Source organism: Bidens hawaiensis, unplaced genomic scaffold (genome assembly GCF_021521415.1).
Source record: "Bidens hawaiensis isolate Kalapana, Puna unplaced genomic scaffold, B.hawaiensis_p1.1 tig00016560_1, whole genome shotgun sequence".
NCBI classification, from domain to species: Eukaryota; Viridiplantae; Streptophyta; class Magnoliopsida; order Asterales; family Asteraceae; genus Bidens; species Bidens hawaiensis.
This window is the reverse complement of record NW_027492517.1, coordinates 240,052-264,833: the sequence shown is the minus strand read 5'-3', so window position 1 is coordinate 264,833 and position 24,782 is coordinate 240,052. Positions and strand designations below refer to the sequence as shown.

Here is a 24,782-nt window from a genome sequence, read left to right as displayed (position 1 = left end):
ACCAGTTTGTCTCAAGTTAAACATGTATTTAGAAGAAGCCGTATTATATGTAATTCATATACCACTCAATTGGTTCACCTAGTAGATGGTGTGTTTGGCTAAGAAATATAGCGTTGACCAACTTAAGAGTGGTCTATAAGTTGAATGAATGTTGATACATAAAATATTAACTAGACATGTTTAAGCGTGCCCTTATCCAAGTGGGATGCACGACCATTATATATCCACCACCATCTTTTATCTTTCTGATTTATTTAACTACAATAAATATTTCTTTTGGAAACTTTCTTGTGTTACAGTTTTCAAATTGGAAATCATTTTGATCGGATTATGTTGTTTTAACTAGGCTCACGGTAGATTCAGGATTTGGCTTGGGTGTTCTTTCGGAAATCAAACCGTCAGCTGTCATTTGGCAGTCGTTGTGTCGCCACAAGAGTAACACACGGCGGTACAAAAACCGGGCCGGCTCAGGATTCAAACTGACAACCACGTAAGACCTAGCTTAAATCCTTCATTGTCTTAGAGCATTCTCACTCCCTCCCTCTACTAACTTCAAATCTAAAATTACACTAAAAATCACTATAGTTTCTCTCTTTTAATTAACTAATATTTTTTTTATGTCTTTATGATTACCTTTCTATCATATTCACTAAGAACCACTTACAAAATATATTAAAAACTTATAAGGTTCTACAAGAACTTTTCAAATATACTAAAAAGTAATTGCATTTTCTCTCCTTCACTCACGTATATCTTATTCCACCAATAGTGATACAAACGGGATCCAACTTGGATATGCAGAACTCAAACCTTCTACCACTGCACCATAAATAACCGAATATAAATATAGTGTAATTTCCTAAATTTAAGAAATAAATTCCCAAATCTAAAAATTAGAAGCCTCTTCTTGTTGAGATTTTTCCCAATCACCACCGCCACCACCACCACAATATATCCATTTCTACATGCACACACACACATCCATCAAAATGCTTATGCTCCAAATCGCACCTAATCAGGTATTGCAGACTTCAATCATAAAATAATATCATTATCATTATCATTATCTATAGATACAGATAGATTTCAACCTCACTGTAGAGTAACCCTGTAATTACCTTTTATATGTATGTATATATGTATAGAAATGTCATTTACGTAGCGGACTACGCGACGAATAAGCTCGATAACGAGTTAATTGTATGTACTGTTTGCGGTTCATAAGTTAGGTATTTGATTATTACATTATTAATCCTAATTGGAGGATTTGTAATCAAGTAGGTTTAGAGTTTAGAGTTTCAGTGATGGTGAATGTGAATAGGAGTGATCCTTTGGAGTCTTTTGTTAATTCAATCGAGCTCGTGAAGCATGTTCTCGGTCCGATTGAGACTAGTTTTCGGAAAGCTGCTAATGAATTTGAGCATAGGTGGCCTAGTAGTACGAACAGAAGTAAAACGGGAACGAATGGTTTTGGATTGTTTGGTGTGAAGAAGAGGAATGATTATGGTGTGGTTAGTAAGGTGCCGGTTAAGACATGCGTAGGGAAGGTTGGTGTGTCGAGGAATGAGTTAGATGTGCAGGATTACAGTAAAGAAGATGGAAGTTGCGTTAATTGTATGCAGTTTGTGGTCACTTGGTCTTTGCTGGTTAGTAGTTTTGTGCAGGCAGTTCCGGTCCCGTTTAGAAATGGTAAAAAGAAGGTGCAGAAGAAGACTAATGGTGATAAGTTTTGTAAGCGTATGCGTGGGAATGAGTATAAGTCAAAGATTTCTAGAGATGGAAATGAGATTATGGCTAGAGATGCATTCCCGGAAAGTAATTTAAGTGATCAAAAGTGGTCAAAGTTGGAAAATGAGGTGGTTTTAGTGCCACGTGAGGAAAATTTAAAAACTAAAGATGAACATGGTTTGTCGGTTGAGCATTTTATTGGGTTCATTCTTGATCAACTGACTCAAAATCTACAGAAGTTTGAGTTTAGTTATCAAGAAGGTGGAAGTTTGAAGGCTGTTGGTAGTATTTTGGAAGGTAAAAGATCGGAATTCAGTGGATTTCTAGGGAATTTGAAGTTTGCAAGAGTTGGAGGCGTTCCATCAAGTATTGTTGACATAACTTCTCCTGTAAAGGATGATAGTGATGACACGGTTAGGTTAAAAGTTACAGAAGATAATGTTAGCAGTTTCACACAAAAGATGGCTTATGGATTGCTAAGTATACCTTTGTCAAATGTGGAATGTTTAAGATCGACTTTGTCTACTGTTTCATTAACCGAGTTAATTGAGCTTGTACCCCAGTTAGGACGGTCAACCAAAGACCATCCTGATAAGAAGAAACTTTTCTCGGTCCAAGATTTCTTCAGATACACAGAAGCAGAAGGTACATCTCTTTACCATCTATGCACTTTGCGTATGTGCCATTTTTTCATAAATGATTTTTGTTACAGGAAAGAGATTTTTTGAGGAGTTAGATAGAGACGGTGATGGGCAAGTAACTCTAGAAGATCTTGAAGTTGCTATTAGAAAGAGAAAGCTTCCTAAAAGATATGCGCATGAATTCTTGCGTCGCACAAGACGACACTTGTTTTCAAAATCATTTGGTTGGAAACAGTTTTTATCTTTAATGGAACAAAAAGAACCAACAATACTTAAAGCGTACACAAGTCTTTGCTTAACCAAATCCGGTACACTGAAAAAAAGTGAAATCTTGGAATCGTTAAAGAACGCAGGACTTCCTGCAAATGAAGATAACGCTGTTGCCATGATGCGGTTTCTCAAATCCGACACTGAAGAGTCGATTTCTTATGGACATTTTAGGAACTTTATGCTACTTCTCCCATCTGACCAGCTTCAAGAAGATCCACGGTAAATATGGTGTAATGGTGCTGATGGGCCCCTCTACAATAATATTATTTCATTAAACTTTTCTAACCGTTTGATTAAAATTACAGGAACTTATGGTTTCAAGCTGCCACCGTTGTGGCAGTGGCACCGCCAGTGGAAGTGCCTACTGGAAGCGTTTTGAAATCTGCATTAGCAGGTGGTCTTTCTTGTGCATTATCTACATCTCTAATGCACCCTATAGACACAATTAAGGTAAGTTATGATTTTTTAAATAATTTGTAACTTGGTAGGATTTTATTTAAGTTCCTTGTGTGTTATCCCACTTCAGACTCGAGTACAAGCATCGACACTTAGTTTTCCACAAATGATTGCAAAGCTTCCAGAAGTCGGATTTCGTGGAGTATACAGAGGCTCTGTTCCTGCAATTATAGGTCAATTTTCAAGGTTTTACATTCATTTCTTTTATTCTTTAATGAGTTTATTACACTTCTCATTCTTTAGGAATATAGCAAGTTTCAGGTTTTATCCTTAAAATAAGGAAATAACAGGAATTAGTGTCCTTTATGTTTCGTTTATGTCCTTAAGTCGTGTGCAAGGTATACGAGGGTAATCTGGTTCTTTTACTTCGTAAAATATAAAAGTTTATGAATTCACTAGATAGAACCTAGCACTCTAGCAGTGCACAAACTTGAAGAAGAAGGGTAAAACCCAATTCACTTCATTGATACCAATGAGTTCCGACGTCTATCTGGTTTAACTACAACAATCAAGTCAACAACTAACCGAAGACACCCTATACGATTCAACTATTACAAACCAGTCCTATTTTGATACCTAACAAAAGAGAGTGTGTGTAGAGAGGGAGGGTTTATGTTTTTGAACTTTTTTATTTAACTGTTTCCATTACAAGGGGAAAATTGAAAATGACAAGATTACCCTCATGGGCATTGTACATGACTTGACTTAACAGACAAATTTAACGCCTGTTAGTGGAAAGGACAAGCATGCAAATATTTTCAAACATAAAGGACGATTCTTGTTATCTTCTTAGATTAAGGACGAAACCTGAAATTTATTGAAGTGTAATTTACTCTTTTAATTTATTGAACTATTGACACACATATCATTTGGTTAATCTTTTGTTGCAGCCATGGATTACGTACCGGAATCTTTGAAGCAAGTAAGATCGTGTTGATAAACGTTGCTCCAACACTTCCAGACCTACAAGTAAACACTAACCAAACCATCAATTTTTTATCCAAAAAAATATTATTTATATGGTTGTGATGATATGCTGTTATTTTCCAGGTTCAATCTGTAGCATCATTCTGTAGCACGGTTTTGGGGACAGCAGTTAGAATTCCATGTGAAGTATTGAAACAAAGGTTACAAGCTGGCATATTTAACAACGTGGGAGAAGCAATCATCTGCACATGGCAACAAGACGGTCTCAAAGGTTTCTTTCGTGGGACTGGTGCTACTTTATGTCGTGAAGTCCCGTTTTATGTTGCAGGCATGGGACTTTACGGAGAATCCAAAAAGGTAATATTCATTTTTCATAATTCAAGGTATATAATTTGTTGGTTACAAAGTTTGTGTCATTATTCAGGTTGTCCAGAAAGCACTCGGACGAGAACTTGAACCATGGGAGACAATTGCAGTTGGAGCCATATCTGGTGGTCTGGCTGCGGTCACAACAACACCGTTTGATGTGATGAAAACTAGAATGATGACTGCACCTCAAGGGCGGCCTGTGTCAATGTCAATGATTGCAGTGTCTATTCTTCGTCACGAGGGCCCACTTGGGTTGTTTAAAGGTGCCATACCTCGGTTCTTCTGGATTGCACCACTCGGTGCCATGAACTTTGCTGGTTACGAGCTTATGAAAAACGCAATGTCGAAAACCAAAGAGCAGCAGAGTCTAGAACAGCAAGCGGCCGAGCAGCTTTCACGGAAGTAGTAAGTTTTTGTTCTGTATTGATGGTATGTGAACGCTACGAGGAAGTTTTTAACGTTTCCTAATGTAGCGACACATTATACAAATTTTATTTGCCACACCTTGATGCTGTTTTTTACTAGCTAATATAGGATGCTACTTATTTTATGGAAATAGCAATGGCCTTTTTTGGGCTTTCAATTTGTGTTATGTGTGGTTTGTTTAGGAATTTTTTAAGAATTTTATGAGACTTCGGGTAAAAAATTTGGTGCCTGAAAATTAGGCTCAAGCCCTTTTCTTATTGAATATGGGCCGGCCCGGCTAAGGTCTTGGTTGGAGTTTAGGCCATTTGGCAACGTACCTATGCAATTGTTAACAAGTTACAAGTCATGAACAAAAATCTCTTGTGGTACCATGGTGACGTTGATAGAATGGGCTACTTATATTACATGTATAGTGTGTATTTGTTCTGTGCATTTAAGAGACGATGTGTCTGGATGCCGTTTCCCTAACACCGTCGACCCCGTTGTGTGTGCCGAAACACTTTTGTGGTCCATTCATGTAGTCTTGAGAAGGAACAACTTTGGACCATAGTTTTAGAAGGTATTAGGAATTCCATTGATAAGTTGTTTGATTTGTAGTATTAATGAAAATTTGAGTATGTATTCTAAGAATAACATATTTTGTCAAAGAATCAATGGATTTGTAATCAACTTTCTCAAATTTTCCCATAGAGGAATTCAACGTTATTCTTTTCATATTGTGGGGGAGTTGGAATATGAGACTCCTGCCAGCTCGTCTCTACATCAACGGCCCACTGCAACTGTTGTCACCACCTTTAGCACACACCGATATTGCAACCTGTATCGCCATGGTGGTAGAGGCGCAAGACAGGTGGGGGCAATATCAGCGCTGGAGATCGGTAGGTGGCCCCAGCTGTGATAAATGCCTATTTCGAAACCGTACAATAAGTCAATTTGAAATTATTTTTTTATATATTTAATTACTTAAAACAAAATTAGCAAACCAAACACCCATTAGTTTTAAGAAGTATGTCATCATACACACACATATACATAGATATATATATATTGTGTCGTGTAACCAATAGGTATCATTTTAATTGTAAGGGCATCGTGATTGATCCACTAAAAATGAAAAGAGATGTGCCATCACTATTATGTAGTAAGAGGGTTTTCAGTGAAATACTAATACTTATTTATAAAATAAGACAATACTTAATTTAAAAAAATATGACCATAAAAATACAAATATTAATTTTATATTCTATAAATACTACAATGACAAAAAAGAATACATGCTATACAATTATAATTTTCATATGAGCGATTCCTTCAGATATGCTACCAATTACTATTAGACGAGAGATATATTGATGATGTTTAATAAAGTGTTTTAGTGTTATATTTATAGAATAATTTTAAAAAATATATATTAAAATAAGAGTCAACGGCACTTGATGCTCCCAGTTGTAATTTTTTTTGCGAATCTAACCGAGCCAGCGAGCCCAAAACCCGTCTTTTGCCCAACTCTTCTGCTCATCACGCTAGGAAAATGCTCGTAGCGACATGGAGGGCATTTTTAGCTTGACAGATACGTCCCTCCATTATAGATGCCCTAGTATGTCATACTTATTGTATAGATACGAAAACACTTAGGAACATAAATAAAATCATTATGATATATAAATTCTTATCCTTTATATATTTATATTATTATATATTCATTCATACGGGTTTAACTTTGTTGTTTTTGTGTACTTTCTTCTAGATTTATAAGAGCGAATAAGAACATTCGGTGTTTTTAAACATTGATACATTGTTCCTAGTTTGACTTTCTGGATTGTGTTCCAAGTTAGATGACATGTATAGATGCCTAATATTTTAATTTTAATTTTAATATTAATATTTTACCACCATATGCGTTGTACATGAAATATTTAATAATTGTAAAATTTGCAACTCCTTTTAATTCAAACATAACTGACTGCAATATCAGAAATTGTAAGCGAGTTACTTTATTTGTTTACACATATAAATAGCTGCTATAAAGTACCAGTCAAAGTGGTCAGAATAAAAAATATATATATGTTGACGCCAATGTTAGGCTAAGGGGTGTGGGGGGCTCTAATGGGGGCTTCAGTGGGGGCTCCAGCCAATAATATTATGACGTGTGGCAGAGAGAGAAACTGGATAAGGGGGGTGTTGGAGCCCCCCGTTGGAGCCCCTGGCCCTGGTGTGGAGGGGCTCCAGCAGGGGCTCCAGCGGATTTTTTTTTATTTTTTTATAAATGTATTAAAAAAACGTATTATTAAAAAAACTCATAAATTATTTAAAAAAACACACATTTTTTTTAAAATTCAAATTACAAAAAAAAACATACTAAAAATTAAACAAACAATAATACTTAATAATAACACTAATCTAATACAAGATCATCGGGTCGTCTCGCCCACAAATGTTCAACCAACTCATGTCGAAGATCCCCGTGTATCTCACGGCTCTTGATATTTGCTATGTTATGAAGTCTTTGTTGATCACTGATTGTGGACGGTTGTGGCGGAATGTCACCTTGGTAGTTTTGGCAGATAGCTTTGCCCTCGTCTTCTAACGTCATGTTGTGTAGGATCAGACACGTGTAGACGACGTCCGTTATCCTCTCCCGAGTCCAATAACGTATCGGGTTCGCCAGAACATAATATTGTTTTTTTATAGCTCCAAAAGCTCTTTCAATATCTTTTCTAGCAGACTCTTGCTTCTTCGTAAAATACTTCCGTTTGTCGGCGATTGGATCTGTAAAAGCTTGAACTAACAAAGCCCATTCGTTGTAAATACCATCGACCAGATAGTACCCGTACTTGAAGAGTTCTCCATTTGCAACAAAAGATTGAGGTGGTTCAACCCCGTCGATAAGGTCGTTGATCAAATTTGACTGATCGATAACATTAAGGTCGTTATTTGACCCAGCAACACCAAAAAAAGCATGCCAAAACCAAAGATCCTGTGACACCGCCGCCTCAAGTATAAGGGTCGGCCCTTCATGATCACCACGGTGGAACTGACCTCGCCAGGCCGTTGGACACATAGCCCATCCAACATGCGTACAATCGATGCTACCTAGCATCCCAGGAAAACCATGTTTTTCTGCGTGCACCTCATATATGCGTTGGATGTCATACATTGTAGGTTTACGCAGATATCTCCGAGCGTAAGTCGATATGACTCCTACGTATAATATATATTACAAAATGTAATAAATATTTAATAAAAAGTAAAATTAATGTTTTTTACCTTGGCAGAAAAAATGAAGGGATTCACGTGCAACCCTTTTCGACATCTGTAAATACTCATCCAAAGCGTCCGACGAGATGGCGTACGCTAATTGACGGATAGCAGCCGTGCATTTTTGAAGAGGGGTAAAACCGGGGAGACCCCTAGCATCCTCCCTTTGTTGAAAAAAGGGATACCGTGCCTCTAAATCACTTACTATACGCATGAACAATTGTCTGCTCATTCGGAAACGAGTTCGAAAATCCGACTCCTCATATACCGGTTGAGGGCTAAAATAATGCCTAAACAAAGTATCGTTAGCACCCGATCGATCACGATCACGAGATGGTGCTCTAACCCTCGGGAGTCGAGGTTGATGGGCTTGATTTTGCAAGAGATCGACCACGGTTGCGGTCAAAACTCCCCCTACATGAAGAAGCAAATCATCCTCTTCGGAGGAGTCGGAATCAGACGAGTACGACGACATTATTTTTTAAAAAAAAATTGGGAAGATGGGTTGATTTTGGGTTTTATTTTGAAGTTGTGGTGATTGATATGGGTGAAATGGGGTATTTTATAGATGAAATGGGGTATTATTTAGGTAAAAAAAATTTTTTTTTTTAATTTTTATAAATCCCAACGGCTATTTTCTCACTTCCCAACGGCTATTTCTCTCTCTTCTCCCGCGACCAGGCTCACGCCTGCCTGGATTTCCGCGCTCGCGCCCCGCTCGCGCCCCGGTGGTGTGGGGTTAGCGCCCCGAGGCGCGAGCGGAGCCCCTCCCGCGCCCAGGTTAGCGCCCCACACCCCTCAGCCTTATAGTCGGTAAAAGTTTCATTTGCCTAACTTTTAGAATTAAGATCTTCGTAAAAAGTAACTTTTGTCCGGCTTCTAGACAACCATGTGACACGAAAAGACTACAAGAGCCCAGCTAAGCTTCATAGTTCATACATGTTTGTTTGTAATGTTTTAGACTTTTAAATGATGTTACTTCACGACTCTTACCATGAAGAAATGGGTCCCGAAGCTCTTGGGAGAAACAATAATTATACATTTACGTTGTGTGAGTTTGTATTAATTTTCAGCTCCTTGTTGATTAGTGATTAGACTCTTATTTGAAGTTTGTTTTAGTAATGAAAGTCCATTTTGTTGGTAAAGAAAGGGAAAAAAAAGATTTTTCTTCTTTCTTAAATAGTAAACAGGACGTCTCTAAGGATTTACAGACATTGGCCAAGCCAAAATAAAAAGATCTGTATGCCCTAAACGATTAATGAAATAGATAAGTTAATTTTTAATCGACGATTGACCTTATAACAATAACGTAGCCAAAATGTAGTATTATAATCATATACCATAATGGTGTAATGTCATGACGGAGACGAACTGACAGACAGCGGTCGTAGCAAGGAATAAGGAGTCCGACTCTGATGGATATGAGCGGCCATTAGTTTTTTCCTTTTCTGATTATTATTCTTTTTTAGTTTGTAAGTTTAGTTCGAGCAAAATAACTTATATTTGTTTAGAGGGATTATAGATTAAAAAAAATAGGTAAAGTGTCAAAATTGTCTCTGAGGTTTGATAAAATATGTGATCTTCGTCCAAATACTTTTCTTTTTGCAACTGCACCATCAAGGTTTCACATTTGTTGCCAATCTCGTCCAAATTGCTAACTCAGCTAGTTTTCTCGACCATTTATGTCAATTCAAGCTAATTGTTGATTGATAGCGATGATTATTAGTATTATAAATATGTTTAATTATGTAAATTCGTTGGGGAACAAGTAACAACTACTATAATCATGAGACCATCAATTCAACTTTTCATACCAGGCTAACTGGTTTAGTAATGCGCGTCTCGACTAAAATCCATGAGATGAAAGTCAAGCACGATGAGTGCATTAGTCAAATTATTAAAAAAAATTATTTTCATTTCTATTACATATTTACAGTTGCTTATATATATACATGTTTTACTATCAAATCATGACAAAACAGATAGACTTTCACCGACCAATAGATTTTATGTGATTCGTCACTGAACAAGGTGTTGGGGAAATTCTGAAAAAAGGATTATCATTGGAAAATCTAAGAGTCGTGAATCACTTTCAAATCAAAAATATTTGTGGTCCCAAATGTTTTGACCAGGTAAAACTCAGATTGATTTGTGCAAGAAATTGAGAATATGTTTGAGAGAATATGATGAACCAGAGTGAAGAAACACTAAGTGACCCGGTACAGATTATAGGTAATCTGGGGGTTAAGTAATGTTTCCCACGAATGAGATCTAGCTGAGAAGGCTGTTCTTCAGGAGACCTGCAAAACAAACACCGTAAGCTCGTCACTGAGAAGGGGGGGTTCCTCCTTGTGACCACCCTCCGGCGTGAGAATCAGACTAGGTTGCTCTGAATATAAGTGTATATTAAGAGATTGCTAGATAACTGGATAGCAGATGATCTTACCATTCCAAGATATTGAAGTATTTATAGCCGAAGGTAGGTTTCCTAGAAGGCACAGCCGGCTGAATAGTATTCCTGTTCAACCAACAGTGGACTATGCACAGGCCATACTGGTTGGTGGGTAGGTTACGGCCAACAGTAACAAAGTCGGCTGCACTATTCCACCAACTATAGATTATGCACGTCCTACTTACTGTGGATTGGACGCAGGCCATGCTGGTTGGTGAATAGGTTACGGCCAACAGTGACACTATTCCACCAACTGTAAGCCGCGCATGCTCCTCAGTAAGGGTTGGTGAGTAGGCAGCGGCTAATAGTGACAAACAGTACTAGAGGGTGCTCCTCCTCGCCCTGTTGTCGATGAGCTGTCACCCTGTGATTGGCTCATGGGCTGTTCTGGTCAGATCGTCTGTCCTATCCATACCTTGGAAGGTATGGTACAAAAGATCTTTCAGAATCAGACTGGCTCATTTAGGCGGGATTGTTCCCGCCTTGCTCATTCCTTCATGTGACTACTGAAGTAGCTAGTGTCTTGTGCGTGTAACCCTGCTGTCTGCGGGTAGCCTTCCCTGATGGCTTGTATCCGCAACTGCGGGGACAGGCGGGGTACTTCACCATTGGGAGGTTTTCCCTGCGTGTACAGCTTGTGTACTGCGCGTAAGATCCTATGAGCATGGTGGGTCCTGCGGGAGCAGATGGCCTTTGCGCAGACGTCCCTGTTCAAGGTGAGTCTTGCGGGACCAACTGGTCTCTGCTGGGACCTACCTCTTCAAGTCCCCCCAGTCCAATGTTCTTCTCATGAATGTTTAATAAAGTGAGGTGAACTTTTGGACTTTAAGCAAGGGGTTTTGAAAAGGGGTTTTAGTTTTAAGGTTCTCCGTGGGGATTCTTCCCGCGGGTTTCCTAATGTCACTTGCAAAAATTCCCGATTTTTTTGCTTGGTCTTTGGGTATGATGCGGGTAGGTATGTAACCTTCTCGCAAGTCAGGAGCGTTGAGTCTCACTTGTTTGGATTCTCCTTGAGGTTTTAGTGGTTTTGAACATAGTGATCAATCATGTTTAAACCACCAATTCCATCCTGGAGCCTCAAACAATGTAGTTCTCGACGTTCCCGCTATGCGGGGATGTTATTTCCGTTTCCGCAAGCATTGCCCAGAAGATCCTTCTTGGTTTCAATTCCCTGCGGAGTGCTAGGTACGTGAAGGGTTTTGCCTGAACACTGTACCCGCGCTCGTCTTACGGTTACTTTACTTTCAAGGTGCCCCTAGCATCAATTCCCTGTGGGTGCTAGGTATGTGAAGGGTTTTGCCTTAACACTGTACCCGCATCCGTCTTATAGTTACTTTGTTGCCGGGGTATTCTTGGCTTCAATTCCCTGCGGGTGCAGGTATGTGAAGGGTTTTGCCTTAACACTGTACCCGCGTCCGTCTTATGGTTACTTGGTTGCCAAGGTAAGGGGTGTTTTCCCCGCTTACTTTTGAATCTTTTTGAATTTTGAAATTCAAAAGGTTGGTAAGGATAAGAACAATCCAAACATCTGAAACGTCGTGCGACAGTTTCTTCTGACTGTGTCAGGACGTGCAGGAAGTTATGGTGACGTGACAGAACATGGTCATTCCAGTCGCTTTTTCAGGCGCGTGGGCGTGTTTTACGGGCGCGTGGCCGCGAAGTTACTGGCACGTCCTTTCAACAGCTGTTGCCAGCTTGCTTTTTGCCACGTGTCATAGTTTCATTGCACTGTCGATTTCTCTCTCCTCCGCATTAAATTCACCGCATTAATTGCGATTACTATATATAAAGGGGAAGAGGGTTATTTGCAATTCACACTTTCACCTCTCTTCTTCTTCTTAGTGATTTCCGGCAAATACTCCCCTTTTTCAGGCAAGCATTTTCCCGAAATCACTCTTCTTTCTGCAAAAATGTCTTCTCATGATGCTGAAGCTGTAGCCGACGATAGGAGTACTGCTGGCGAGTGCCAGTGTGCTCTACCTGTCGATCAGTACCAGTACATCGTCAGGAAGTTCATGCTCGAGTCTCTCGAGCCTGAGTTTCCTGAATCCCACCAGACTGTGTACGATGCCCCCAGTGGCAAGATCGGGGTATATGCTGCATTCTTTGTTTATGGGAACCTTAGGTTCCCATTGACAAAGTTTATGTACCGTGTCCTGGAGAGGCATGGGGTGCACCTGACCGAGGTGCATCCGATGGCGATTGCCAAGGTCCGGCACTTCGAGTGGGTGTGCCGGATTCTGGGTATTGAGCCCTACGTGGACCGCCTGATGACCTTCTATACTTGGAGGTGCGTCCAGGGGTGGTACACCCTGACAACCCGTATCAAGGGTTTGAAGATCTGCGTGACCGAGCGCAGTCTCCGATCGTGGAAGCGGGAGTTCTTCTACATCTCTGCCCGCGCCATCCCCATTGCTATGAAGTTCAAGAAGGGTCAAGCGCTTCCGAGCCTTCATGCTTCCAGCTACCAGGAGGCGGAATGGTTCGCGAAGATATCCCGGGTCCAATCTCCGGTTTACCGGTTTGCGGAGTCCGGGATGGTGCTGCTGGGGATGAGCCGGGTATGGAAGGATGCGTATCGGTTTCCTATCCTTCTCGAATACGGTTTGAACTCTATTCCTTATGGTACGTCTTGTCTTTCTTGCTGATATTAGTTTATTTTCTAACTGTTTCTTTTCTCAGAGGGGAATAATTTGGAGTCGCTCCTGTTCCCGCGGGAAGCTGACAGTCCCGTGCGGGTGGGCACTCGTGCTCTGGACGACAATGAGCTGCCCATCCTGGAGCAAACGGCGGATAGGTTTGTGGAGGTCTATCCGCCGGGCCAAGAGATCCTGAGCCACCGGCGGCCAGGTAAGGAGATATTCTATCCTGAACCCCTCAATGCTGTACCTGCTGTTGGAAATCCTTACATCCTGTCTTCTTCTGAGGAATCCGCAGATGGTCCTCCCCTTGTACGGAAGAAGAAAGCTGTTGCCAGTGTGAAGGGGAAGGGGAAGGCCTCAACGGCTGATCCGGTGGTTCTATCTGACTCAGAGTCAGATAGTGAAGAGGTGGCGGGGAAGCCCGGTGGTGCGAAGACCACTGCTCCGGAGGCTACGACCGTTACCTCCGGAGAACCAACGAAGACGACGGTGACCGGTACCAAGAGGCCGGCTCCATCGGGTTCCTCCCCGCCCGTCCGTACGTTCAGAGTCAAGAAAACCCGTAAGTACAATCATAATGCCTTTGTAGATTTCACTTCATAATTTTAACTTAACAATTTCTTCTTTGTGCAGGCGCAGATGTTGACGCATTCCGGGGTGAGACGCAGGGGAGTACCTCCCCGCCAATGACGGTAGGCTCGGTCGGCCTTCCTGAGGCATCGACCCAGGCGCCTGCGCCTGCATCCGCTGGTCCAGTTGCTCGTTCCTTCGAGCCAACTGTTCCGGTCGAGATGACGTCACCGCCGGCCGTGAGTGCGATTTTTACAGCATCCTTCACGGAACCGGCGGTTACTGCTGCTTTTAAGGAGGCGGCGACCGCGGCGGAGACCACAACGGCGACCACGGCGGCTGCCACCATGCCTGCGCCACCGGCACCGACAGCCGGACCATCAGGTACGCGCAGGGCTTCCCGCCGATCTTTGCCACCTTCTCATCTGCCTGACCTGTTGGATGGATTTCCTTTAGGTTCAGGTGATGGGTTTGGCGGATATCGGCATGTCATTGACCCTACAGGTGCGTAGGGTTCCTTTGTTTTTCCCTTGTTTTTTATCATCTTTTCCTTACTGTCTTTGTTTCTTTTGCAGTGTCAGATTCCAATGAAGTGTATGTTCCACGATGGAACATACGCCGAGGAACAACCCTTCGTACCCCTGTGGAGTGCGTGGACTGGGCTCGCCACGCTGCTCCTCATGGTGCGTTGGGGGAAGCCATGGCTAGCTACCAGGAGGGTAGGCTAACCAATGAGCTTCGGGTTCTCCAGGCCCGGATGCAGCCGCGCGTCGAGCTGCTTTGTCGTGAAAACGACAAGTTGAAAGCAGCTCGCGCCAAAGACGTATCTGAAGCGCGTGCTCTCCGGGAGGAGAACCAACAGCTGGCGGCAGCTGCCGCCACCAAGGAGAAGGCCTTCAAGGCCCTCGAGGTTGAAGTTCAGGCGCGTCTCGAGGCCCGTTCCAAGGCTGCCCAAGCTGTGAATGAACAGCTTCGGCTGGCTAGGGAAACTGCGCGAAACGCAACCGAGAGGGCTGCCCAGGCTGAAGCCGTTGCTGAGCCTCTGCGTTTGGAGAATGAGGAGCTGAAAGGCAAATTCGAGGCTCTCCAACGCGCTCATGATGCCTTGGCAATGGAAGATGCCAAGAAACTCCAGGAAATCCTGGACCAGAGGGGGGTGCTTGACCAGACCGAGCGGAAGCTTAAGGGCGTCGAAGAGGCTGCCGCAAAGGAAGTGCTACTTGCCAACCTCAACAAGAGCGAAGCCGAACGCGCCCGAAACGAAGCTCAAGCTGCCCTCCAATGGGTTCTTCGAGAAGCGTTGCCTCAGGTATGTTTAGCTTTATCTTCACGCTTTTCTTTTGTAAGAAAAGGTTCTAACACTTGTATTTTTTCTTTGTAGGTTGTGCGTCGGGTCTTTTCAGAGACCTCTTACGATGATGCTATGACCGCAGCCCTCAACGCTTCTCATGAGGATGGAGAAAAGGCCGGCTTCATACTTGGTCTAGGGTTTGTTGAGAAAGGCGTCCCGCCTTCCAACTTCCATTTGTTCGATGTGGATACTGAAGCCATTTACGACCAAGCATTGAACCAATACGCCGCCTTCCCGCATCCAGTGGTGGAAAAGGTGGATGAAGTAGCTGTTGCTGATGATGGGTTAGCTGTCCTCAAAGCTTTCCTCGAACCACCCCGTTCTTCTGACGGAGCGGGTCCTAGTGGAAGCGGCCCTGAAGCTTGACCCCGAAGATCCCTTTCCATTGCTTAGACTTGTATAGATTTTCTTTTAGGCGGGTAGTAACCCGGCCATTCTTGTAATATATTATTGAAATATAAATATTTTTGCGTATAAGATTGTTATTTCCTTTGGATTCCTTGCTTTATAAACTCATGACTTGCATACTTAGTTTAAGTTAGCAATTTTCCAAGTGTTCTAGAATAAGTTAACCTCTTGAACGTGGTTGATGATGGGTTAGAGTTTCGCTTCCTCTTTCGTGATTGTGCGGGTAGAACCGTCACTTGCACTTGGTAGGATGACTAAACTTTAACCTTCATCTGATCTGCGTGCAGGTTTTCCTCATTTCTAAGTATTTAGGATAAGTTAACCTTTGAACGTGGTTGATAGTGGGTTAAAGTTTCGCTTCCTCCTTCGTGATTGTGCGGATAGAACCGTCACTTGCACTTGGTAGGATGGCTAAACTTTACCCATACCTGACCTGCGTGTAGGTTTTCCTTATTTCCTTGTATTATTATTTTTTTTTTCTTTAGGATAACCTTTGAACGTGGTAGATGATAGTTTGAAGTTTTGCTTCCTTATTTGTGATTGTGCGGATAAGACCGTCACTTGCACTTACAAGGATGGCTAAACTTTACTTACATCATACCTGCGTGTAGGTTTCCCTTATTTTTAACGTTGTGTTTATGCGGGTTTTGCCGCCTTCCACACGTAACGACTTCTCCCCCTTTATGTGGTAAACACCGGCACCAGTGGGGAGTTCATAAGAATAAAGGTAAACACATTATGAAAGGAGAATCATTTCCATTAGAAATGGCTTTTGGCCTTTTCTTTACAAGTTTTGGAATTGATCTACATATAACATTTGCGTAATTGAGCTCCATTCCATGTTCTTGGGATGGGAGTGCCATCGAGCCTTTCGAGCCGGTATGCGCCCTTTCCCAGAACTTGTTTGATAACATATGGCCCTTCCCAGACTGGGGCCAACTTTCCTGGGCGTTCTTGGTTCGAAGCCTCGTTGTTACGCAGTATGTAGTCTCCTTCCTTGAAGTTGCAGAGTTTTACCCGCGTGTTGTAGTACTTTTGCATTTGTCGTTTGTAGTTCTCTTCGCGCACTGCGGCTAAGTCTCTGCGTTCCTCGGTTAGCATAAGATCCAACCGTCTTTCCGCATCATTGTCTTCTGGCTGACTCAAGACCCTTGGTGAGGGTAGACCAATTTCGACCGGGACCATGGCTTCCGTGCCATAAGTGAGGCTGAACGGGGTTTCCCCCGTACTGGCCTTCTTCAGCGTTCTGTTTGCCCAAAGGACGTGCGGAAGCTCATCCACCCAGCCGGATCTGTGTTTCAAAAGTCTTTTCTTGATGCCTTCGACGATGCTCTTGTTTGCTCTTTCCACCTCACCATTACCTTGCGGGTGTGCCACTGAGGTAAAGGTGTGGGTGATTTGAAGTTCTTTCAGCCACTGTTGTAGCTTTTTGTCAGCAAAGTTGGTGCCGTTATCGCTCACCAAATTATGTGGAAGTCCAAAACGACAAATTATAAATTCCCAAATAAATTTTTTGATATGCTTTGCGGTTGTTTGGGCTAAAGGTTTTGCTTTTATCCACTTGGTGAAGTAGTCGATGGCTACCACTAGGAACTGAACATTTCCTGCTGCTGTAGGAAATGGGCCTGTCACATCGATGGCCCACTTCTGAAATGGCCACGAAGAAGTGACTGGAACCAGTTCGTTTTTGGGGCGATGCGTGTTAGGTGCGTAAAGCTGGCAAGACCTGCATTTTCTGATGTATGCCAGTGCATCCGTATGCATCCCTGGCCAAAAGTATCCCGCGTTGTTTAGCTTGGCTACAACAGCGCGGGGGCCTGCGTGTACCCCACAGATGCCTTCGTGTACCTCCCTTAGGAGGTAGTCGGCATCTTGGTTGTCCACGCATCTCAAGAGTGGGCCAAGAAAGTTACGTCTGTAAAGGATGTTATTGACGAGTTGATAATTCAGTGCTTTACAGCGTAGTTTTCTTGCCTGTGTTTTTGACTCTGGTAGTATTCCTGCTGCAAGGTAATTTATTATTGGTGTCATCCACGTTTCTGTGCTGGTCTGGATGACACAAATTTCCCTGTGCGGGACTGATGGTGCTTCGAGGAGTTCAATGCGGATGTCCTTTCCCAAGTGGGTGAAGGCTAGTGATGCAAGCTTGCTTAACGCATCCGCAGATTTGTTTTCGCTGCGCTTGACGTGTATGACTTTACAATCACTAAAATCACGCATAAGGGTTTTTGCCTGGGCGAGGTACAGGGCCATGGTGTCATTCACAGCCGTGTACGTTCCATTTATTTGGTTGGCCACCAGCATGGAATCCACGTGGGCTTCTAAGTTTTTCACTCCCATCTTACGCGCAATTCTCAAACCGGCCAAGAATGCTTCATATTCGGCTTCGTTATTCGTACTTGGAAAGTCCAGCCGAATAGCGTAAGTATATTCTTGGCCCGCTGGGTTGGTTAATTTTAACCCTGCGCCTGAACCCTCGTTACTGGCTGCTCCATCAGTGTAGAGTCGCCAGACATCATTGACGTCCTGTGCTGGGGAGGGTTGAGCCTCCTCCTGGCACTCTTTTTCCCGCGAAACGGGGACTTCTGCAATAAAATCGGCCAAGACCTGGCCTTTTATCGCTGGTCTTGGCTTGTAGTTAATTGCATATTCTCCCAATTCAATTGCCCATTTGGCTAGACGTCCCGATAATTCGGGTTTGCCTAGAACATTAGAGAGTTTGAAGTTGGTGAGAATGGTGATTGGGTGGCCCTGGAAATATCGTCTTAACCTGCGTGAAGCGTGTATAAGTGCTAAGACCAATTTTTTGAGGGTAGAGTACCGGGTTTCTACGTCTGTTAGTACACGGCTAACATAATAGATTGGCATCTGGATGCCCTTTCGTTCTACTAGTAAGACTGCCCCGGTTGCTCTATCTGTTGCGGAAAGGTATAGGATTAACTCCTCTCCCGCTTGTGGTGCTGTAAGTGTTGGGAGTTCGATCAGGCGTGACCGAATCTCCTGAAAAGCTGCTTCCGCTTCTGGTGTCCAGCGGAAGTGCGTTTTCTTCAAGCAATTTCTCAGTGTTGACACGAAAGGAAACGACTTATCCGCATGGTTTGCCAAGAAGCGATTAAGTGCGACCAGTCGCCCATTCAGTGTCTGAGCCTGTTTGATGGTGGTAGGTGATTCCATTTTAACAATGGCTTCGACCTTTTCAGGGTTCGCTCTAAAGCCATCTTTAGTAACAATGACTCCCAAGAACTTCCCTTCTTCCATCCCAAACGAACACTTGCTCGGGTTGAGCTTCATGTTTATCTTTCGGAGCGTGTTGAAAGTTTCTTCAATGTCTTTCAACATCGCCTCAGGCTCGAGGCTTTTGATGACCAAATCATCCATATAGACTTCCAAGTTTCTCCCGATTTGGGCATGAAACTCTCTGTCCATTAGTCGTTGGTACGTGGACCCTGCATTCTTAAGTCCGAATGGCATCATTTTATAACAAAATGTACCATCGGGCGTCCGAAATGCGGTTTTGTCCTGGTCATCAATGGCCATGTGGATTTGGTGGTACCCCTTATACGCATCCAAGAAGCATTTAAGGCGAAATGGTGCCAACGAATCCACTTTGAGATCAATTTCTGGTAACGGATAACAATCTTTGGGGCATGCTTTGTTCAAGTCTTTGAAATCTATGCACATGCGCCATTGTTTGTCATTCTTCGGTACCATTACGGGATTTGCAACCCATGTTTGATATCTACTAACACGTACGATGCCTGCGTCAAGGAGTTCCTTGACTTGGGTTCTACACGCGTTAGTTTGTTCAGGCCCCATTACCCTGCGCTTTTGTACGACTGGCGTAACAGCCGGATCGCATTTGAGCTTATGCTCCGCTTTACTTCGGGGTACACCAGTCATGTCAGCTGGTGTCCACGCAAAGATGTCAGCGTTTTTCTGCAGTAAGCGCTTGAGTAAGGTGCGGGTGGGATCAACAATTGTTGGTCCAATGGTAACGGCCTGGTCGGGGTATTTGCCATTGAAGGCCCATTTTTCCGGTTCGGTGATGGTTGGTTTAGCCTTCTTCGGTTTGGGTTTAGATGAGACAGATGCGATGCATACCTGGGGAATGCCAGAGATCATTGCTACACCCTCAGCTGTTGGCCATCCCATCATGCCGTGGACTGAAGATACCACGGCGTTGAATCTTGCCATCCCGTCTCTTCCGAATAGGATGTCGTATGTGTGGTATGGCTTTTTCATCACGACAAAATCCACGTCTTCTGTGCGTGAATGATTCCCATCAGTAAGAGTAACGGGGAAAGAGAGGATACCCAGGGGTGTTTCTGTACTGCCATCAAACCCTTCCATTGAAGCGTAGACCGTCTCCAAGCGTTCTTTGTCTTCATCGTCCAGTTTATCAAAGAACTGCCTGTACATCACTGTCGACGAAGCGCCGTTGTCAGCAAGAGTGCGGGAAGTGATGTAGTGCCCCAGCTGGCTTCTGATGACGATGGGGCCTTCTTTGCTGGGGCCTCCTGGCACTCGCGGGAAGCGTACTTCAGCTTCCTTCCACGCGCATGGTTCTGCCACCCGTCTTTTTCTTCCTCTGACCTTGCCATGAACCATGTTGATGCTGATGTCGACGGGCTTTCGTCCGTTACCTCTGTACCGGTTGTCATTCCTTCCTCCCTTCCTGATCGATGCCACGAGATGTGCAAGCCTTCCATCCTTGACAAATGTTTCAATAATATCCTTCAAGGATGTGCACTCTTCAGTACCATGACCCTTTGTCCCGTGGAAATCACAGGATTTGCTTTGATCCGCATTAGGTTTCTGCCGGATCGATGGGGCTTTGGGCCATGGCAACTTTTCCGTGGCAAATATCTCCGTGACGCTCTTTGTGAGTGGCGTCCACCGGTGTTTTCGATTTGAAGGGTGTGTGTTGTCCCTTCCGCCAACAAGAGGGCGAGAGCTGGATGAGGTGTCAAAGTTTACCCTTGACTGCCAAATACCTAGCCTCCTCTTTTTGTTCTGCCGGGCGATCCGGACATTGTTCTCTCTTGTCCTCTGCGTGTAGAGGTGCGTACTCTGGGGAAGGTCCCTTCCCAGCTGCTTTTCCGTCTCGGCAAAGCGCTTTGCCGCCGTCATGATGGCATCCCAAGTTGATGGCATGCCATCCTTACCCCTCAACGTGCGGATAAGTTCTGGGTATTCGGCGCCTTGGATGAAGGCGGCGCGAACCAGATCCTCACTTATGTTGCCGAGACTAAGCTTTTTGGAGTTGAAGCGAGTGATGAAGTCTAGTAAAGATTCATCCTCCTCTCTTACGCAGTTGAGGATCGTCCACTGCTCTTCAGTGTACTTCCTCTGTTGGCTGAAGTGTTGGCTGAACTTGTTCTGAAAGTCCGCCCAGTCATATATGTGGTGGATCGGTAAACGATCGAACCATGCCCTGGCTGCTCCGACCAGAGTCATCTGGAACATGTAGCACCACGTAGGTTCCGTCCAGTTGCTGACGGTAGCCCCCGCAATGAACCTGTTCAGATGGTCGTCTGGGTCGGATAGACCATCATAAGTGCCAATGTTTGACATTTGTTTGGCGCTTCTTGGGGCGATTGCCTCTGCAATGTCTCTTGCGAATTTTGACCTTCCTGCATTTGTAGCAGTTGGTCTAAAGGTCTTGGAGAAGTCACGCGGGTTTCTCTCCGCGATTGGTTTAAAAGCTTCCCCAAAATTCCTTTTTGGTTGGACGTCCGTGTCCTTACGCTTCCCTTTCGTCTTATGGCGAGGGTTCGCGTCGGTATCGGACTCCAACTCGTCTTCTGAGTACTCGCAGTCACTGCTCATATTGAGGTGTTGGCGAGTACTGGTGAATTCGTCAGCCTGTTGAACTGAACGCAAGCGTTCATCCAATTCGGCTTGGAATTCTCTTTGCCGTGCTTCGGCCCACGCCTTCACTTGATCTAGTGTTTGGCGAGGGACCTTCGTTCGTTTTTCCAGTTGGGTATCGGTGAACCCCAATGGAATATTTACTCCACTTGCCCCGGCTTGGGTAGTCGGGGTAGTGTTCGTAAGGATTGTATAACCGCCGGTGTTCCCCCCAGTTGCTGGGGTTGTTACCGGGGTCTCTTGGTCGGTTACAGGCCTTTGGACCGGAGTAACGTTAACCATTTCTTCAGAAATTGTGAAAAAACTAAAATAGTTCTAGCTTTTATGCACGGATGGCGCCAATGAAGAAACACTAAGTGACCCGGTACAGATTATAGGTAATCTGGGGGTTAAGTAATGTTTCCCACGAATGAGATCTAGCTGAGAAGGCTGTTCTTCAGGAGACCTGCAAAACAAACACCGTAAGCTCGTCACTGAGAAGGGGGGGTTCCTCCTTGTGACCACCCTCCGGCGTGAGAATCAGACTAGGTTGCTCTGAATATAAGTGTATATTAAGAGATTGCTAGATAACTGGATAGCAGATGATCTTACCATTCCAAGATATTGAAGTATTTATAGCCGAAGGTAGGTTTCCTAGAAGGCACAGCCGGCTGAATAGTATTCCTGTTCAACCAACAGTGGACTATGCACAGGCCATACTGGTTGGTGGGTAGGTTACGGCCAACAGTAACAAAGTCGGCTGCACTATTCCACCAACTATAGATTATGCACGTCCTACTTACTGTGGATTGGACGCAGGCCATGCTGGTTGGTGAATAGGTTACGGCCAACAGTGACACTATTCCACCAACTGTAGGCCGCGCATGCTCCTCAGTAAGGGTTGGTGAGTAGGCAGCGGCTAATAGTGACAAACAGTACTAGAGGGTGCTCCTCCTCGCCCTGTTGTCGATGAGCTGTCACCCTGTGATTGGCTCATGGGCTGTTCTGGTCAGATCGTCTGTCCTATCCATACCTTGGAAGGTATGGTACAAAAGATCTTTCAGAATCAGACTGGCTCATTTAGGCGGGATTGTTCCCGCCTTGCTCATTCCTTCATGTGACTACTGAAGTAGCTAGTGTCTTGTGCGTGTAACCCTGCTGTCTGCGGGTAGCCTTCCCTGATGGCTTGTATCCGCAACTGCGGGGACAGGCGGGGTACTTCACCATTGGGAGGTTTTCCCTGCGTGTACAGCTTGTGTACTGCGCGTAAGATCCTATGAGCATGGTGGGTCCTGCGGGAGCAGATGGCCTTTGCGCAGACGTCCCTGTTCAAGGTGAGTCTTGCGGGACCAACTGGTCTCTGCTGGGACCTACCTCTTCACAGAGGAAGTCTCGTATGATCAAGAAACTGTTTTAGGTTTAGGGTCATGATCCGGTGCGTGAGTGTATATGTTGATCGTTTTTCACACAAGATTGTGTTTTAAATTTATAAAAAAAGATTTCTACTAAAACTAAACCACACACAAATAGACAAGTACACATTCGTGTATGTAGGATAGTACTGGTAATAACCAATAGATTTAAATGCCAATTTTAAACAGAAAAAAGATTGGCATCGTCACTTGACCCAATTGGGGCTCTTGCAGCACCAACCTATTAGTTTATCTAAATATATAAATATAACAAATATATAATTTGTGAGTGTTGTTAATAGTAGTATTCATATGCATATTGATATTATGTATAAACTAGTTTTGTACCTTTCGCGTTGAGGCGAGGCAATAACGCTTATTCGGTTGGTTACGTTTGCTATGGTACTCTAGTCGGTAAATTCGAGTGTTATGGAGGTGACTAGACATGAAGTCGTTCAGTGTTGGTTACGTTTGTTACGATACCATAACTAAAACAAAAAATTACACATTTAAAGCAAAAAAAAAAGGAACATTAAAATAATCAAAAATACCTTTTGTGATGCCGGGCTTCGATATTTATCTGTGTTATAATATAACATGAAAGTTTAGACTTTAGATCAAAAGTTTAGACGTTAGTTATGGTTCATGGTTAATGACTTGGACTCTTGTGATCAACCATGACTCAGTACTAATCAAAAATACCTTTTGTGATGCCGGGCTTCGATATTTATCTGTGTTATAATATAACATGAAAGTTTAGACTTTAGATCAAAAGTTTAGACGTTAGTTATGGTTCATGGTTAATGACTTGGACTCTTGTGATCAACCATGACTCAGTACTTGTGGTTCATGGCTAAGGACTTGACTCTAGTTTGCTCCCAATGATAGCAATGTCACTACATGATTTATTGCATTGTCTCATTGACGATAACTTGCCTCCTCCCTCGGGTTCCCCATGTTTGGAAATTGGAATAATATATTTTTCTAGAAATACTGAAAAAGAAACCCAAGACGGAAAATAGTGTTCAAATTGTTAGTGTACTTTGAATTTTTTTTTCCAAGTTACGCAAATCCAAAGTTACTAAGATATATTTTATTTCTTAAAGTAATAAGTTTTATACTAAGATATATTTTAACGTACCCTCGTCTTGTACTTATCATACATCTTCCCTAAACTTTAAATTCCTTTAATAATTTTATTTGACATATTAGTACTCTATGATATTTTTTTATAAAGCTTATCATAATAGTAATACTGATTATTTTTAGTAAAGCTTTTTTTATTTTCTTTCCTTTTGTGGTTTATTATTTTATCATAATAAAATTATTTATTATCATTATAAAACATATTTAAAGAAATAATGATATAATCTCTTTATAAAAATGATAAAACAATTTGCATATTTTAATCTTATAATCATATCCCTCGTCAGACAAAAAAAATCCTTTAAATATATTTTGTTAGGTTATGAAATATAAGATTATTGTCACATTAGAAAAGAACCATTTTGTTGATAAAGTCGATGTTATTTTATCTCTTTATTGGTTAAAAATAATGTGATTTTTTTTTTAAAAAAATGTAAGTTATCTCTAAATTTTTTTTTTAAAATATACTATATTGTATTGAAAAATTGGTTTTAAATAATCTCAACTATGTCGTATTGGTAAATAACAGTCCCAACTTCAAACTTGGCTGGCGGCGGTCCCAACTAAAGGGGTATTTGTTTTTAACAGGCCGCGACTAACGGATGTTAACTCTGTTAGTCTGATGCTTACGTGGCACGCTTAGTTGTCAAAGACTTGATTATGTGGCATCTTACGTGGCACATTCTCTTCATTTTATTACTCTCTCTCTCTCTCTCTCTCCTCTTTCTCTCTCTCTCTCTCTCTCTCTCTCATCTGCCATTGACCGACTTTGTTCATGGAATCCGGCCATCATAGACGTCGGCCACCACCATTGGCTACCACCACTATTGTCGTTAATCTGTCATCACCATGTCCTCACGATGAAGTTTCATGTCC

General features: G+C 42.9%; 1 protein-coding gene across 2 annotated transcripts; it reads left to right on the top strand.

The window, feature by feature from the left end:
* Nucleotides 1-1,015: 1,015 nt before the first annotated feature.
* Nucleotides 1,016-4,971, top strand: LOC143551694 (calcium-dependent mitochondrial ATP-magnesium/phosphate carrier protein 1-like). 2 transcript variants are annotated; one of them, XM_077042077.1, is made up of 8 exons: nucleotides 1,016-1,229; nucleotides 1,282-2,373; nucleotides 2,441-2,858; nucleotides 2,945-3,089; nucleotides 3,166-3,281; nucleotides 3,986-4,064; nucleotides 4,146-4,379; nucleotides 4,447-4,971. In XM_077042077.1, the coding sequence occupies exons 2-8, from the start codon at nucleotides 1,305-1,307 to the stop codon at nucleotides 4,795-4,797; spliced, it is 2,412 nt and encodes an 803-aa protein (XP_076898192.1). In that variant the 5' UTR covers nucleotides 1,016-1,229; nucleotides 1,282-1,304; the 3' UTR covers nucleotides 4,798-4,971. The 2 variants fall into 2 exon arrangements, with proteins under 2 accessions (XP_076898192.1, XP_076898191.1); XM_077042076.1 differs by having other exon boundaries at nucleotides 1,016-2,373.
* Nucleotides 4,972-24,782: the final 19,811 nt, after the last annotated feature.